An 18,364-nucleotide genomic window follows, 5' to 3' on the forward strand; every position below is an offset into this window, starting at 1 on the left:
ACATCACCCGTTTGACCTTTGAGCTTAACGGCAAATCCAGTTTCACGCCAGCAACATCCACACACGACAAACCTTGTGTGCAGACTTTGACAGCGATTGTAGCCAGTCGGGTTTCCTGTCTTTGTCAGCTGATGGAGATTGTAATTTGTCCAATTTTGACCTCTTGGCTGAAACGGGGCTGGAAGCCTGAGCAGAGGAGAGAGAATAGACGGTTAATCATCGCAATCCTAACAGAGATAAAGTGCGGATATTACATCATGGAGTTCAGTGGATATTTCAGGAGCCCACGACTTCTAAAAATGCTACTGTATGACTGTAAATGGCATTATTTTTTCGCAGCACAGATTTGTCAGAACATATCGGGACTTTTTACAGCTGTACAGTAAAAGAGCAGAGAGTCATAGAAAGGAAATCACAGAGAGACAACGGGGATAGAAGATGTGTCTGTGTAAGCGTTCAGTCTCTGAGCTTGGCTTCTCTGCATGTTTGTGTGTGTGTGTGTGTGTGTGTGTGTGTGTGTGTGTGTGTGTGTGCGTGTGTGTGTGTGGTGCGAGCAGTGCTTTGAGCTGAGCAGACACTCAAGCTGGGCTGGCTGGCAGCCAGCAGGGCTACATTGCTCCCTGCCAGGCAGAAGAGGCGCCATCAGGTGGAGCGGATCGACTGCTCAAACCACAGAAATATTGCAATATAGAAACAGAGGGAGACAGAGAGGGAGATGTATTAAAGTAATTGCACTCAGATCTGACAGACGATTGAGTTGAAGTGTTCAGAGAGAGTTCATGGAGGGCTATGGAGGCATGAAATGTTTGAGGGATTTAGAAAACCCGAGGAGGGAAGCATCTGCCTTGTTAAGTGCTATAAAGTACAGAATCTCCAGAGCCCCTGTTGTATATATATATATATATATATATATATATATATATATATATATATATATATGTATGTGTGTGTGGCAAGCTGCAGAACCATGTGTTGAGATAGCTAACCTCCTCAGCCCTCAGGTCTGCACTTGTCAGACAGAGGATATGTTTACCTAGCCAGGAGCACAGGCCAGCACAGACCTGCCTGCTACTCTCTTACTCACTACTATGACATTCTGCCTCCAGGAATGGCAAACACTCCCATCTCCTCGTCTGCGTGTGCGATTCAAGACAAATGATTACTCTGTCTACATTCAAAATCCTCAATGGAAAACCCTCCTGCCTGCGCTGCGTGTAGTTGTGAAAGCTTAATCGCCGCTCCACTGTATCACCTTGAGATGCAAATTAATGACAAACCTCATTTAGCATTAAGCGAGAAAAACGGCTGGTAATGAATCACGTCTCACAGTTTTTCTACATGAAGCGTGAGTGTGAGTGTGTGTGTGCTCATGCAGCTATGAGTGGGTGTCGAGACGTGTGAGGAGATGGGTGGGTGCGGGTGTGGACTTGCAATTGTGTGTGCGTGTGTGTGTGTGTGTGTGTGTGTGGGAGTGTGTGTGCCTGGTACAGTGTGCTCAACGATGGAGGTCTCAGTCAGGTCTGGACTGTATAGCCGACCTGAACTACAAATACCACAGAACAAAATCAGTTGACAGAAATGTCTACAGCACCTCAAGAGTTTTACAATAATTTGAAGGTAATTTATGGAACAAGAAATGAAGGTATTCTTTATCTAACTGCATATTAAATATCTTTAGGTTTTTGATGGTTAAAACAAGCAAATCATGATCAGCATTTTTTCACAATTTTCTGGCATTTCATAGAGTAAATACAAAATTATAAAATGTTTTTGGATTATGATGCATAATCTGTTTTTATTATTCATTAGTACCCTTGTATTAATGTATATGTATGTCAACAACTATAATTCCTCCTGTGGTCATCAATGGTTAAACTGATAATAATAACTTATACATGTAATTATATGACTTGTTTATACATTTTTCTGTAGATGTTACCTGTTAATTGTATTGATCATTTTTGTTTGGTTTTCATATTATTTGTTACATGTTCAATATAAAATAAATCTAATCTAATGAATGACAATATTTTAAAACACTCATAGGTACGTGACATGTTTGTCTGGCCACTCCCCTCACACCTCCCTGACTCACACATGTCTTTACTTGTCTAACCAGTAACCACATTACACACACACACACACACACACACACACACACACACACACACACACACACACACACACACACACACACACACACACACAGACAGACAGACAGCGAGCGTCCTGTTTGGTTTTGCTACTGTAGGTTAATTCTGTTTACTCAGACCTCCTGCTGACTGCATCCTGCTCAGCAAGTGACTTGGCCGCTCACCTGCCTGACTCAAGGTCGGTGGTTTTCTAAGAACTGCTGCCCTGGTGTAATCAGATGCTGTAATTACTGGCATGACTGTTGTTTTCCCGACAAAAGGATGTCTGCCTGTCTGGTACTATTTCTACCCTGAGGTTTGCAGCTCCAGGAAGGCTCGGAGCGCTAGACATAATAGAGTCAGAAAACAGACACTCCCAGACACCACAAGGGACCTGCTGGCTAAATCTGACACTGACCTCACAGGAGAGCAGCCGCACGGGCTTAACTCACCACCACATCATAGACATAGCATGGCCACGCAGTCATAACACCCTCCTCGCACATCCTACTAGCTAGCAGGTTCCACTGAGCCAGATGATAGGACATCCCCCCCCCCCACACACACACACACCACCCTCTCTTCCTCTCTCTCTGGTAAGAGAGGGAGACTTCCTCTGAGGAGTTTGCTTTGGCCGAGTCCCCTGTGGGAACTGAGTCTTGAGTGGGAGGGGGGTGGGCCAGGGGAGCGGGACCACAGAGGAAGCACTGAGCTGAAGGAATGTATACTTGAAGGCCAAGTACAGCCTCTCCTTTAAGTCTCCATTCAAGCATTGCCCTTTTCAACTCGCTATTGTATGATATTTCTTTGAGGCGCTGTAATGAGGGAGCGTTTCAAAGCAAACCTGTAGGCTAAACAGGTTCTAATAGCAGCTGGGCAAGAGGAGACATGCTTTATTTTTTAATTAGTGCCACATAATAGTATGGTAATACCGGGATAAGCCCCAGTTATTTTCATGCTGGCATGGCCGATAATCACTGAGAAACACGTTATACAACACAACAAATCACAAACATATCAATGTCTAGCGTTTGACCTGCTTGAAGAATCGTGTGTCAATATTGTGCTAACTGGAGCATGATGGCGATTGAACTGTTATTTCACTTGAACATGAAGCTAATTAACAGTATTTGTTTATTGAATCATGAGGCAGTAAATCTGGGACCAAACCAGGGTCGACATGTGTTGGTATAAAGGTTTTATAAAAATATTTTTTTTATATATATATATATATATATATATATATATATATATATATATATGTGTGTGTGTATATATATATATATATATATATATATATATATATATATATATATACATATGTGTGTGTGTATATATATATATATATATATATATATATATATATATATATATACACACACACACACACACACACACACACACACACACACACACACACAGAGATAATGCCTATTAAAGTGTCGATTCAACTAAATTTAAATTATGTGTTTATCCAATGACAATTTACTTGTTTAAAAATTACATTTAAAAACTTCATCAGTCTTCTGACTGCTGTGTTTCTTGCTCTGCCAGACGTTTGTCAGAAGATTGATACCACTTCTAACGCTGTACAGTAAATATAAAGCTACAACCTAGAAACTGGAAATATGGGAAACAGTTAACCTCAAGGGCCCACCTAAATAAACACGATGCAACATGACACTTTGGAGTTGCATCATTTACAGTTATATATGCTAAGCTAAGCTAACTTGCTGCTGGCTGGAGCTTCATATTCATCCTACAGACTTCCATCGTCTCATCTAACTAATGACCAAGAAAGAAATCAAGTGTATTTCCCGAAAGGTTGTGTCTCTTCCTCTAATAACTGTACTTACACACATGTTGACAAACCTTATAATAGCAGGCTAAATCAAAACTTTGAGCATCTGTTGTGCCACTTTAAAAAAACTCAAATTAAATTATCAAGAAATAAAATATGAGGCTCTCTGGTGAGACAAAAATAGTTTCCCCTAGCTGAATTTCCTCGGGCAACCGTCATACAATACCAACGCATGGTGCATGATAGCATGGCATTAAGAAAAGTGCACAGCAACAAGACACAACAGTTTCAGATTACAGCCTCTTTTCCCCTCCTAAACCCCTGAATGTAATCCTCAGATCGACATGTGCTTAGTGGGGCGCTGTCTCACTCAAGGGCACACCAACTGGCACAGCTCGCTTGGGTAACAGCCCTAGTTGGAAGTGAGAGAATACTAGTTTTAGTAATCTGATCCCTGTAGTTTGGTGTGGATGTTCCCAGAGATGCCCTGAGGCCTCTATTCAACTCTCACTGCATAAATTGTGCGACAGTCTCTTGATTTATATAAAGCCCTGTGGTCGCTTTATAACAGCTGGGGGAAAATTATTGGTGTCTGCCCAGAATATCCCTGAAACTTCATACCTACTCCGCACAGATACAGCTCAAGCTTCCATTTCCACTCACTAAATCTTAGCTTAATTTATCAATTTATTCTGTCTCCAATGTGCCCAGTTTGAGGATATACTGTTTATGTAGCTGAACTGAGCCACGGGAGTATGTGGACACACAAAGAGAGCTGCAGGGCTTGGAATAAGGTCGGCATTACAGTAAAGCTTATTGGATTTCCCTAATTGTCTTTGGGATTGAGACTTGATGAGGTCTGAGGCGGACGCGGGACGAGCTGCTGCTCAAAGGTGGAAAATATCTCATCAGGTCCGCACAGCTTGACACATATAGCTTAAAGCAGAAGTGTTACAGAAATATTCAGCATTTGTTAAGCATTCATAAAGTGAGCTGTGTGGGAAATGAATGTGAGATCTAGAGACCCCTGTGAAAGCAGTTGCCACTCGTACATGTTTGTGATTTTACTGACTTTACTGTTAACTCTTCACATGCATGTCCATGCCTTTTTTTCCCATATGCAAATTGGGAGGACAATTTGTGATTTTGAGATCCATGAATAAAAGTGGCTTGACTCGACTTTAACACTGCAAAAATCTACCTAACGTTGAATTGCTACTTAGTTGACTTAATGTTTTTGCTTACATTTCACCGCTAACTTTACAAATTTTTAAATGAGAGCATAAACCTGATGCTAAATTACAAGAAAAATTTACCTATTTCCAATAAAAAGAATTTTGACACTGATTGAAAAGTTACAATTTTTTTGGAGCTCTAATAACAATTCAAAGCAAATCTATGATTGAGGGATTTGTCTTTAATTCACCTCACTCAATGCAATCATACCAGTCAAAATGTGACTTCAAACTAGACTAAACTCTCTTTAATCCTTTAATGACACGTTCCATTTCTACGTTCTGCGTCATGAAAATAAAAAACCTGTTCCTGATTGAAATTAATTCCCTGACAAGATCATCTCGCTTGTGAGAGAGCAAACAAAAAGAGAGATTACTGTACTACTGCACAGCGGGGAAAGAATTCCAGTCAGGTCCAAACAAGGCAACCAAAACAGGACTTGCCCGCCTGACTTTCTTCCAGTATATTGACAGTGGTGTCCAAATCACTGTCTTTCCCTCAGAGGATGACCTCACAGTACAAGGGCTCATAAGTCATTTCAACAGACATGGAAACCCAAAACTAAAAGACACGAAACTGATATCCCCGCAGATTATACATTATTAGCATGAGCATGTTTGGTATGGTTGTGAGGCAAAGTTATCTTAGTAAATGAAACGTGCTATCCAACTAGTGTATTTATAGACGCACATAGCGTCAAATTCAGCAGATAGTTGTCTGAGCCCCCCCTGCTGTCAGCCCACTATTGGAACAAGAGAATTAAACTTCAGACCACATGATATGAGGGAAGACGCAAGGCTGCGTCTGCAAACCAATAAAGGCACACACACATACTCTCATATCCACAGGGACATACCACACACACACACACACACACACACACACGCACACACGCACACACACACACACACACACACACACACACACACACACACAATGCCTTTATGCTTCTATTCCCATTTAGCACACATATAGTGTAGGAGCAGCTGCAGCGCTAACCAGGAGGCCGGAGGGGATGAAGGTTAACGAGAAAGACAGAGGAAGAGGAAAGAGCAAAGACAGACTCGTGCTGACCTACGTTTATGGAATTTAATTTAGTGCTCCTGAAGGGTAAAATTAATTTCTACTTGATAAGTATTCACCCAACTTTCAGGAACATCATGAATACAAGAAGAAAGGTCTTGTGCGAATTTGTACGGAAATTATATTCAAAAGCCAATTACCACTTTGGCTTTGGTTGATTCTGGGTTCAAAACACCTCCCTGCAAAGAGTATGTTTTTAGCCTTAAAGCCAAACAAATGAAATATGTATTTTTCCTTTTTTTTTTTTCCCTCTTCTTTGCGGTCACTATTCAACAGTATCAGTTGATTAAAGGAAGCTCTGAGCAGGTAGTTTTACCTGTTATACAACTGGAATACACAGTGGTGATTCAGATTGTCTCCGTGCTCTTGCATTGAATGAGCAAACGTTGTTCGGGAGACTAAAATGGTTTCCGGGCAGGCCTGTGCAAGATTACTTCCCACACCTAAAATAGAGGAATTCTCAATGTATCTCCACTGTTTTCACTGTTCCCAAATTTCAAAATAATCAATATTACTGTGATTTCATTACATATCATGCAGCAGTGTTGCAGCATTGCTGTGGCGGTGTCCTGACTTTCATATGTGTATGCGTGCCTCAACAGAACTTGATCTCCGTTGTGCAGCAGTGCCAACGCCATCTTTACCATGCGAGCTTAATCCCTTGGCATTGCACTCATCTGCCTCTGTGCCGGTGATGCTTCTCTGTTTCTGTGTCGTTAAATTTTAAACAACTTACGTTTACTTGAAGCTTTATAATATGCAACATAAAAGGCTTTGAGATATTCTACAAGGTTAAGAAAAAAGTACAGATGTGTGATGCCAACATTTATGCCTCATATCAATGTAAATGGAGTTTCACTATGGCTGCAATTCAATTTCAACAAGGGGAATTTATTTTTATTTTGCAAAAAGTGTAATAAACTGAGTTACAAATTATTACAAGGCCACATTATTTGGGTTTATAAAACATTTATTTTAAAGGGGCCTTTTTCAAGAGATTTAGTATTGCACATTTATAAAGCTGCAAGACGTCGACAAGAAAGGTATTAAATTGAATCATCGAAATTGAAGCTTGTAGTCCTTGCTGTATAAGCAGCACGCTTCAAAACTGAATCCTAATGTAATTAAATAGCAACTTTCATTGTCTATAAAACGCCCTTGTCTTTCAGCCTCCATATGCCCCCGGTTTAAAATGCAGGTTTTCCGTTAAATATTGAAGTCTCATTATCAATCGTTTCACGGACTGAAAAAATGATGAGTAAACTGACCCATTTGTTCAATCAATTTAATTAAATCATTTCTGTAACAAAAGACAAACATAGGATGTTATGTCTGAATACAAGATAGCGATGGCAGCGTAATGAAAGGGAGAATCTGCGGTTTTCTCACCGACATAAACCAACTCTGTCCCGTCTGAGACAGTTGGGTGTGTTAGCAAACCATCCTCTCATCAGAGGTCTGATGTCTCCAGACTGGAAACCTTGGTTTGTTACTGATAAGCACATCCCTGACTGTACGCAGGGAAGTGTGCGCCGCTGTTCTCGCTGTTAGCACACTCCCTCTGTTTTGCAACAAGACAGCGAGTCCAGTGTCTGACTGGCTGGGATTTAATCCTGCAGATTAATACTAATGCCACGGCAAAGAAGGCAGAAAGACGATTAAAATGTCACTGGATAACCTCTCCACAACCCAAACAGTAACACAGCCTATTATATCACTTGCAGTACCTGGTACTGCTGGACTCCTCTGCACCTCCCGGAGACAGTGAAGAGTCAGGACAGGAGGAGGCCTCGGAGACCAGCGGACGGAAGGGAGGGCAACCGCATGGGGACGGCTATTTACAACAGCCATAGTTTAGACCTCCGGTGTCTGAGAGATTGACGGGCCAGATTACAGACCACCTTCGTACCTAATGACACCCAAGAAACTCAGATAGCCCGTTTTGTCAGTGAGTGAGCTTGAGATACTGAACTCTTTGATTTTTTCTATTTTTTTTTTGTGTATGTGAAACAAAATCCCTGCGAGGTAATATAATGTGATACTCACAGGGGGTTTATCTGCCCATCATGTTGCTGTCTTCTCCCATACAACTGCAGATAACTATTCTTTTCATTATCAATTCATCTGATGATTATTTTCCTGATTAATCGATCCATTGTTAAATAATGAAATGCTGAAAACAATTGCTTGTTTTGTCCTTCTGACAGTGCCAAACCGGAAAATGTAGTAATTATTCTATCAGAACGAGAAAATAATTCTGAAAATCAGAAGGTGCAACTTGGAAAAAAAAATACTGAAAATATGACATTAGCAATTAATTGATTAGCAAAATAGTTGCAGATATTTTTTAGAATTTTTTCAGGTTCCATTCCAACTAGTCCATCTTTCCGTTTCTAGGTCATGAGCATATATTGCGGACTAAATATATACCATACTTTCAGCAGTGCTTTAAATAATTTAATTTGAGCAACAATAACCCAGCACAGCTAATTTTGCTGAGCCACACAAGCACATGCGAGCAGCCAGTGGAGAGGAGGGCAGGTGGTAGGTTTATTTGGGAAGATGAAAATGGGATGAATACCAGAGGTTAAGAGGTGTGAGGAGCCGGGATGGGGGTAGACGGGGATTTAGAGGAGGTCATAAAAACTGTGAGTGAGCGAGGTGAAATTAGGGTCACTGCTCACTCAGGGTCGCATGTGATGCCATTTCACCAACACAGTATGTCCTGAGAACTGCTCGAGAGCTAATTGGTTGAACCAAGGTAATAAATCCTTTTGAAATTTAAAGATAGCATTCGAGTCCTGTTGAAATGCTGCCTTCCTGGTCACCAGGTTAGACAACTTAATCTCTTCTCCTTGTTGTGTCTAAAAGCATTCACATAAAGACATACTATTGAAGTGAACGCTCAAGAAGCCCGAATATGCCTTTTAGTGGCATTCTTTTTGTTTGATTAGCTTTGAACTTCAAATTTAGCTTATAAGCTTAAGAGGACACAAAAACTGTAAGAATCTTATTTGAAAGAGCATTATAAGCCTTGACGTTAGTAAAGACAAATGCAGCGCAAGAAAAAGAAAAAGAAAGCTAGTGGGTTTTAAGTGTTCAACCATTAACTGTCAACACATTTTCAAAACTACACTGGGAGTAATTGCCGCTTAAAATGTTCTCCTCTCTGAGTCAAATGTAGGAGGGCCTCACAGTATGTGTGTACAGTAATATTTGACAGAGATCAAATAGCGTTTCACTTGTTTCCACTTGTTCAAGGAATTGTCTGTGAGGGAAATAGGGGATAAAACACCCACAACATCCGCTCCTCAGAACACACATTCCATCCTTAAACACTGGTTTTGTTTCCCTCCTCCGCTCATAGGAAAACATATCTGCTTACAGAAGTAAATAGGTGAGAGGGCTCCAGCCTGGCAGCTTCCATAAAATGAATGCGAGCGCTCTAAAATGGAGGGCTACGAGGGGCGGGTGGTGGACCGCAGCACCTCATGAATTCTGCAATTTGCCGTCTGTTTCTTGACTCTGAAAATTTCTTGGAAATGTCTTTTCCTGGATGATTTTATTGCACAAGAGCCTGTGTTTTTCTCCATGGCAACCACATAACAGTAAAGCCCAACTAAGCTCTGACTCAACAAACAGAACTCCACAAAATACCCATTTCAGCGCCAGGGTTTTCCCCCCTTCGCCCAGCTTTCCTGCAAAGACGGCTTTGAAACAGAGGCCGAATGATCACACTGACCATGAATGAAGACACATGCTGGAATTAATCAGGGCACACATGTGACATGCTACAGAAGATATGTACAGGGGAACAGCCTCGCGGGCTCCTGATGAGCCTCAGGTGCCGCATGGGCGCAGGCTTTTCGCAAGCCAGAGCCCTAACACGTTCAGTCAGTACAGTAGGACGGGCAGCAGCTGGGAACTGTTAACCTGCGGGAGCCTCGCGTTAAGCAACAGCAGGTTCAGAACAAATACACCGGACAGAGTGTTACATAAAAGTCTGTCTCTCTCATGGTGGGCTGAGCTGGAAGGATGCAGGCTCTCTGTGGCGCTAATGTAGCTGCTAACGGGGAAGGCAGGCCAGGGATTAGTGTTGCAGGCAGGCACAGGCCTGAGAGGAGGACATGATGTGTGTAACTATGTAATCTCCATGGCCTTTCCCACCAAATCTCTGAGACCTGCAGTTTGGACGAGATAACCTACAAGAGACTAATTACACAGAGTACTGCACTAAATGAAAAGTAGCTTGCATTGGAAAGGCGATTGATGCTCTCTATTATATTCATTCTTCAAGAAGTTATATATATATATATTTTTTTTAATCAATTTATTGAAAAGACAAAGTTGTTTGAAGGAGAATGAAGCAATTTTCGTCCTCCCACCACCTGTCCTTGAATCATACTCATCACTTAGCACGACAGGAGAGGATTTAGATCGCAGCGTTCTCATTGGTGAGCCGCCAACCTTCTTGTCTTGACTAGTTAAGGCCATTCCTAAGAAAACAGAACATGTCTGCTAAACTGTAACTTAAGACAACAGTGAGCTAGGCCGCAGCTTCAGCTGCTGTCGAGCAGCTGTAAGGCTGTTAGTGTGGGTTGCTCTCCGTCTTTCAGAGGCTTCACCCTTGCAAAAACACACAATCAAACAAAATTATCCTTTATTTGTTGCATATAAGGTCATTGCAAAGGGGCATGGGAGGCTGCCAACTTTTCTCTTTGCTTCTCCAGTACTCCCCGTCTACCTCGTAGTGAGCACAGAGGAGTATGCCGCAGGGAGGGGAGGCCCTACACAGGAACTCAATAATAACTTTCAGCAGTCTAGCCAGGAGGCTGGAAGCCCAGACTGCGGCTGTTCCCTCCTCTCCTTGTCCCTCCCTCCGCACAGCCCCACGCTCCTCCCTTCACCCCCCCTCCTCCTGCTGGCCTGTGTCTGCTCCACAGGACTGATGCATTCTGCAGACAGGCCAGCGCTCTTAAAGAGACACAGACCACATATTTATCCCCTGAATCACTGCAGTGGACGGAACCAGTAAAGCGAGAGCAGAGTCCTTCATTTCCAGCCTCTCAATCAAGGGCCTGGGCTTTATTTCACTCCTTTTCTAAAAGCTTGAGACTCTGACATGATGCAAAATGTGAGTGTATAAACAGGCTGAAGTATGTTGAGGGGTTCTCAGTGAATCTCTGGCGGGATTCTTTCACTAAGGCTGCCTTTGAAGGTGTCTTTGATGCTTTCTTTAAAGTTTGTGAAGTGCCATCAATGTTCCCGGCAATGGCAGTATATGTAATACTATTGTCATGGTAATTTTTGGAGACTCTCCAAAATAAATCTCATAGTATATACTTTGAAATGACACCACGGAAGTTCTGCTTTATAAATTGGTGTTGCACTAAATTACATTGTGGTGTCTACCTCAAAGGAAACTGGGACATCAGGTAACAATTATTTTAATGATCGATTATATTTCCGGTTTATCAACCAATTGCTTGGTTTCCGGCTGAGTATATTTGTATAACTCAAAACATTGTTGATTCACTTTCTACAAAACTTTGTCTTGGTCTTAATGAGAGAAAATGCCAAACTCACTTTCTATTTCCCCTGTTTTATGAGTTGAACCAAGCATGAACCACCTAAATAGCGTGTGATTGAGCAGAGCCGCGTTGAGCTCGATACCACAGCAAGGAAACGATTAAAAATGTATTAGAGTTGAGTGACACAGAAACCTACAAGGGCGTGCCTGCCAAACACGCTCTTATTCTTTTGCTGTCAGCACTTTTCGTCCGTTCATATATAAACTGTACAAAAAGGGAGAAGGTCGAAAAACCGAATCCCAGACCAGAAGGAGAAAGAGGTCAATACAACTAATTTATACACCAAACACATTGGGTTCCAGTCTTATTTTACTGTTATTTTCATAATACCCAATGGATGTATGTACATACAGTTTCACAATGTTCTATTACCTAAATATCTTGAAGGGGCTAAAGGGTTAAGAAATCTCAACTGCAGCATAACAAAAGATGAAATCTCTATGGGAGGTATCAGTGCCAGAGTCAGCAAAGCAGCACAGTCCTCTCCAATGATAACCCCATTCTGGAAAAACTATAAGGCTGAGTATCCAACGTCAGATGGACCAGACAGCGCCAGCTCAGGCTCTTAAAACTGGGAAAGAAATCTTCCAGCAGAACATAACTGAGACTCTCAGGAGTGTCTTCATTGCAGAAATCTCCACGCGAATCTCACAGGCCTCTAGCTCCAGGATTTTCATGGCTTAGCAATGCTGTTATTCCCACTTACTGTAAGTCAGATGTGCAAACAAAATAAAGCCACCACCTAACTGTTAAACTGTTTCTGGACAAAAAGAAAGAACCTGGATTCTGTCGTCGCACAAAACAACTTACTGTTCGTTACTCTGTGGTGTGCAGGGCGCTTTGAGAGGGTGACGCATACCCAAACAACACCAAGCCATTGAATCACCAGTGTTACGCAGGCACATAATTCTGCACCATCTGTAGGACTCAGATCTGATCTTTTGCATAGCATAACATTCTGACGGCAATGCAACAACAAGGGGACACACGCTCACTGAGCTACCATCTTCTGAAACACTTTTCAAATACAGCCAGCTCATTAAATCGCAACAAAGATCTCTTGCCCAGAATACATCTTTATTTCCAGCAGTGATAACAGCTTCACGGGGACGTCCTCTTCTTTGCCCTCGAACTTTGAACCAACTGTCCCTTCCTTCACCTAACAAGGCAGATGCAGGATGAAAACGAAGGCAATGAACTTCTGACCTGTCATTCAGACTGCAGAGGAAGCTTTGCAGCTCGGGGGCAACCAGAGTCCACCATCCACTCTGTCTCTCCTCCCCTCAATGTCTCACCCAACCATCCCATAAACCCCCACTAAAAACCTCCTGCTACCCCTTTTATGGCTGCCAGATGGTGGGGAGGCCTCTGTGCCTCTGGACTTGCCTCTCCAGTCTAGTAAAACCAGTTGACCTCAGCAACATAAAAACTGCTATTTATGAAAAGGCTTGGAACAAAACACACAAACATCCTGCCACTGAAACAATCAAACGCCATCTCATCTCCCAAAGAGCACTTTTACAAGATGAGAGCAGGACAGCAGAGCCACCAATAGACATGCACCCCTGCTCTGGGGTGGTGGTGAGGTCCAGATGTAGCGACTACACCCAGGTACGTTATTTTCTCTTCTTCTGTGTGAAGGGGTTTTATTTGCGTGCCTTGGGTGTGAGCGCAGGACTTTGGCAGGTTCGAAATTTCTCCCTGAGAAACGGAGAAGCAAAACAAACAGAGCCGTCTGCATTCAGGTCGAAGCTGAACCGCAGAACCACAGTCTGGCCTGCGGTTCACAACATTCTGTTCCAGCACTGACTTCACCTAAAGCAAACACTTTCAAGACCCGTCTACCTCAGCCAGAGAGAGAGAGAGAGAGAGAGAGACAGAGAGGAATCTGAGAAAAAGTTTAGATTTCAACTCCATTATCAAATCCCCTTTCTCGCACTTCTTCTCCTGCTACTTCTCTGACTGAAGTTTTCACCAAGTGCTGGGCAAATGTTTTCACTGACTTGTCACATGTGTAGTAGTTGTGCCCTTTGTCGGCATGCTCGGCCGAAGTCCAACGTTTGTGAGCGTGCAGAGTTGGGTGGGATTGAGGGCTAAATGGCCACAGATCGCCTTGTTATAAAACAGCACTACAATCAATGGCTTCCTTTTACTGCAAATCAATTTAAGTGATTATCTGCGCTTCCAATAACAACTTTCTTTCTCCTCTGCTCACCTCAGATGCCCCTCCTTTTTTCTTCTTCCATTATTTGTTCTACCAGTTGGAATCTACCGTTTATGTCCTGCAATTCAACCTGACCTCCAGTCAACCCCTGGTGTGGCTGCCTAAGCCATTAAGGTAGCTTTGACTGTGGGTTATTAGTGTGATAAAAGTTTACTGTCCCTCTAGCCACTCTGCACGGCTGCTGTTTGACGCCTCTGAGGAGCAAGTCTGAGGAACCTTTCAGACAGCAGATTGGCCACGAGGGCATTTGGTCAGTAGGCCATCACACAAATGCACTTCAGAAGGACATTCTTTAAATTAGACCAGCGACACAAGCAGCTAGGACAACCACCAGAATTTAAACCAACCTACATCCAGGTCAGAATGAAGAATCAAAGCAAAGCATCCCCTGTGCTTTGGCTTTGTAGAAATATGTAGACGAGAGGGCTTAGGGGGTGGTGGTTGTCTGTTCTATGTTTTTTTCTGTGCGGCAGAAGTTGTGGGCAGCCGAGCTAACTGCAGCCTCAGCACTTCTCTCCATATTCTCCAGTTTCAAGCCAAGAGAGAGAACAAAGGCAGAGAGCTAAGCTGCTGCAGAGGTAATGAGGACAGAAGCATGCAGCACAGGAGTGTGTGCCCTCAATAACGAGTGTTGGTGCAGTCTATGATGGAGTCCTGTTGGACAGCAGGGATACAAATCCATGCAGAGGCTGCGAGCAGCCACTCTGCCTGTAGTCTACCCGCAGACAGCAGTAACTGACTGACTGCAGCCCACCCCTTTTTAGACTGCAGCTCTGTCTACCACAAAATGGAAACCACAGTGTGACTGGAATTTGCTTGGAGACACATTGACATCCACGAAGAGAAACAGTAAAACTGTTTATTTCGTTGAGATGCTAAATGAGGGGCAAAATGTTTTCAACTGTGGAAGTCGTTGCAAACTGAACATTAGTTTTCATTTTAAAGCAAAACACGATTTGTCGATGGCTTTTATAACCTTAAAAAGTAGTGAACGTGACAGAACAATTAATTTATATAAAGCCGATACTAATAATGCCCTGTGAAGAAATCAACTGAAGTGTGTCAGATGGCAAAGCTGAGTTTTCACAAATGACACAAGCTCAGATTCCTGAGAATGACAAACACTGTGATCTGTGGTGTGAAGTGCTCGAAGAAGAATGGAGCAGCAGGGCAAAGAACTGAGGAAATCCACATTATTGCTAAAGGAGAATCCCAATTAAACTTGAGTACACACCCTTTATCCAGAGCGTCTGCCAAAGAGTCTCCAGCTCACCAGTTGGAATCAATAATGTGATTAAGAGGGAAAAAGCGAGTGAAGGGAGGAATTTTACAGCAAAAATAAAACTTGGAACAAACGGAGGTAGAAAAACTCCAAAACGAGAAACATGTCTTTCCGGAGTTGGTATTCATTAAACACTAAATATCCCTCTGTAGCCGAACAATGCTCTGTCTTTTCTTTTCGTGTGCTGTTTCAAAGCGTCATGAACAACGTGTTCAGCTCAGCTTTGCTGCTCGGTTTCATTACAGGAAAAACATGTAAACACCCTATATGTAATCCTATATACACTGTAATTCTATAGTAGTAAGTATCCAAGTGGTAAATATAAGTATTCTAACATTATTTACCCAAAATGTGTTTAATTTTTAAGTCAGAGGCATTCCACAGAGAGGCTGTTTTGGCAGCTCTTGGCTGTAAAGCTGTGTCAGTGCTGGTCCATGCCAGCCCCACCCCATTAAGGCCGAACCCTGCACATCATGTGTTTCCACTTTACCGATAGGGTGGAAATGACCTCAACGCAGTAAAAGATGACAGGGGTGCTAGCGCTGTTCACCAGATGTGAGCAGAAAAAGAGAGAGAGAGAAAGAGAAGGAGGAGGAAGGGGAGAGAAAACCATTCGCCTGAAGAATTTACTGCAAACCCCCGAGGAGCCCTGTGATTGAGGGTTCAAGTCGAGCTTTAGAGGTTCCTGGTGTATCTCAGCAGCACTTGGCGAGCATGTACCCTTCTGGCCCGGCCAAACACAGAGCTGCACGCTCACACACATACGCATGCTCGCGTACACATATACATCCCCCCCCCAAAAAAACACTGTAATTCCACTGCACCTGCTAGCAACACAAAAGCCACTTCCTCCCACTGTGTCCGGCCAAGCCCCTTTATCCCATTTAGTACAGCTTGCACCACAACAAAGGCAGAGAAATTAGGGAGCTGCATTGGTGATGGGGCGACTAATCTCTTTGGAGGGACTCATTATATCTGCAGCCTGTACAGTTCGGCGGCTGAAAGGGGTGAATTAAATATGGACATGCAGAGATGGCCGTCTTTGTGAAGATGAGTGCACCAACAATGCCCTGCTATTACCTCTGGAATAATTCATACATTCCATATGGGACAGATGTCCTGACCAGACTATTGTCGTTGCATTTGATTCAACACATTTAATTGATAGAAGGTCAGAAGTGAATTCATTATCGCCACAATATCTGGTGTGTGTTACATCCATATTTTCTGTCTTCCTATGTTGTCTAAGCCTTCATTGAGTGCATACAACATATCATGAAATGTTTTCTTGACCTTGGACTCAAACACATACTTAACTTAAGACTATTGGGGCCAAAAGGAGAGGTGATTGCTTTACACTATTAGTTTTTGATGATAATCTGAAAAGCAGCTTAACATTTTTTAAGATGTTGCGTGTACTACCGCTTCTCTTGACACCTGCTGATACTCTGCTTAAGACATAAGTCTTATAATAGTCCCCTCATTATAGGATAAAGGGCTGGCCTGCTCTATTTCAGGCCATGTCTGTGTCTGCGCTCATCGACGAGCTGGAAATAAAGCCAGACGCTTGTCAACGCCACAAGCACAAGGCAGGCAGGCAGCCCTGCTGGGTAGCCGGCACAGTGAGCACAGTGTGGGGCAACCCTGCAACTATTAGACACCTGCAAAAAGGGGGAGAAGGGGGAGAGGTGTCCTCAGCATGTGAGCAACCGTGACCCATCTGTATAAACTGCCTGTCTGTATAAACGTAGACCCCACTGTATTGTTGGAGAGAGAAGGAGCAGAGACTGAGAACAAGGTGGGGCAGGCAGCTCGAGGAAACCAAATTGTGATGCATTTGCTGAGATTCAGTACACCCTGCTTTCAGATGAGGTAATAATAAAAGTTAAATAAAAATAACAAAGTCAACAAGGGGAAAAAGGTCCACCCGACCAGATGATGAGGGACCATGACGGATCCCCCCCGCCCCCACCCCACCACACACACACACACACACACACACACACACACACACACACACACACACACACACACACACACACACACACACACACACACACTGCAATAGAGTCTGCTAGGACAGCTGTGCTGAATTCATTTGATACGGGTGCCTGCTGACAATGCTGCATTGCTCCATCTCTGCAAGAAAGCATGTCGAGCTGGTCTGAAGAGCACACCGGGGCTTGCAGCTTTTCACCAACACTGAATGATTGTTCTGCTATATAACCCAAAGCTCTGACCCCTGCGTAACGAAGCTAAGAGAAATAAACCATTTATTAGAGGGTCGGCCCAGGGACCGGCAGAACGTGCAGATTGTCACGGAGGAGACACAAATTTCAGATTTCGAGATGCAATTTTCTTGCAGCAGAGCAGATACGTGAGATGATGGGCGTCTGTAATAGCACACAGCAAACCAGGAGAGAGGCACAAATAATGTGGATCCCACTCATTTGTTCATTTAGCGGGCTCTTGAAACAAGCCTGGAAAAGGAGAGAGAGAGCATGGGTGATGAGGTCATCCTGACAAAGTAGCACTACCTCTCCATTTCTATCTATCTATCTATCTATCTATCTATCTATCTATCTATCTATCTATCTATCTATCTATCTATCTATCTATCTATCTATCTATCTATCTATCTATATATCTATCTATCTATCTATCTATCTACAAAACACAATGAAACACAGACAGATGGCGAGTTTTCATCTCCTCAAAACAAAGACGATCAGCCCTCATACCCCTGGAGCAGTACAGTGATACATGTGCGGCGTATGTAGGCCAGTCTGAATACAGACTGATACAGCATGTGCTCACTACAGTGGAGGTGGAGATCTAAGTATAATGCAGTGTGAGGGGGAGTGCAGTAGGAGATCTCAGTGGAGGAGGAGAGCCTGTGTCTGTGTGTGTGTGAGCGTGTGTGTGTGTGTGTGTGTGTGTGCGTGTGTGCGTGCGTGCGTGCATGTGTGTGTGTGTGTGTGTGTGTGTGTGGCCTGCAGGGTCGAGGAGGTGTCA

At 43.1% G+C, this 18,364-nt stretch overlaps 1 protein-coding gene across 1 annotated transcript in view; it reads right to left on the bottom strand.

Moving 5' to 3' along the window:
• Nucleotides 1-18,364, bottom strand: part of skib (v-ski avian sarcoma viral oncogene homolog b) — a 30,314-nt gene that overhangs the window by 4,116 nt on the left and 7,834 nt on the right. The window contains exon 2 of the mRNA XM_068595194.1: nt 73-186. Within this exon, the coding sequence (XP_068451295.1) occupies nt 73-186 (114 nt within the window). The remainder of the gene's footprint in view (nt 1-72; nt 187-18,364) is intronic.

Source organism: Clinocottus analis, unplaced genomic scaffold (genome assembly GCF_023055335.1).
Source record: "Clinocottus analis isolate CAN_PGR_092001 unplaced genomic scaffold, fCliAna1.0.p SCAF_3, whole genome shotgun sequence".
Taxonomy (NCBI): Eukaryota; Metazoa; Chordata; class Actinopteri; order Perciformes; family Cottidae; genus Clinocottus; species Clinocottus analis.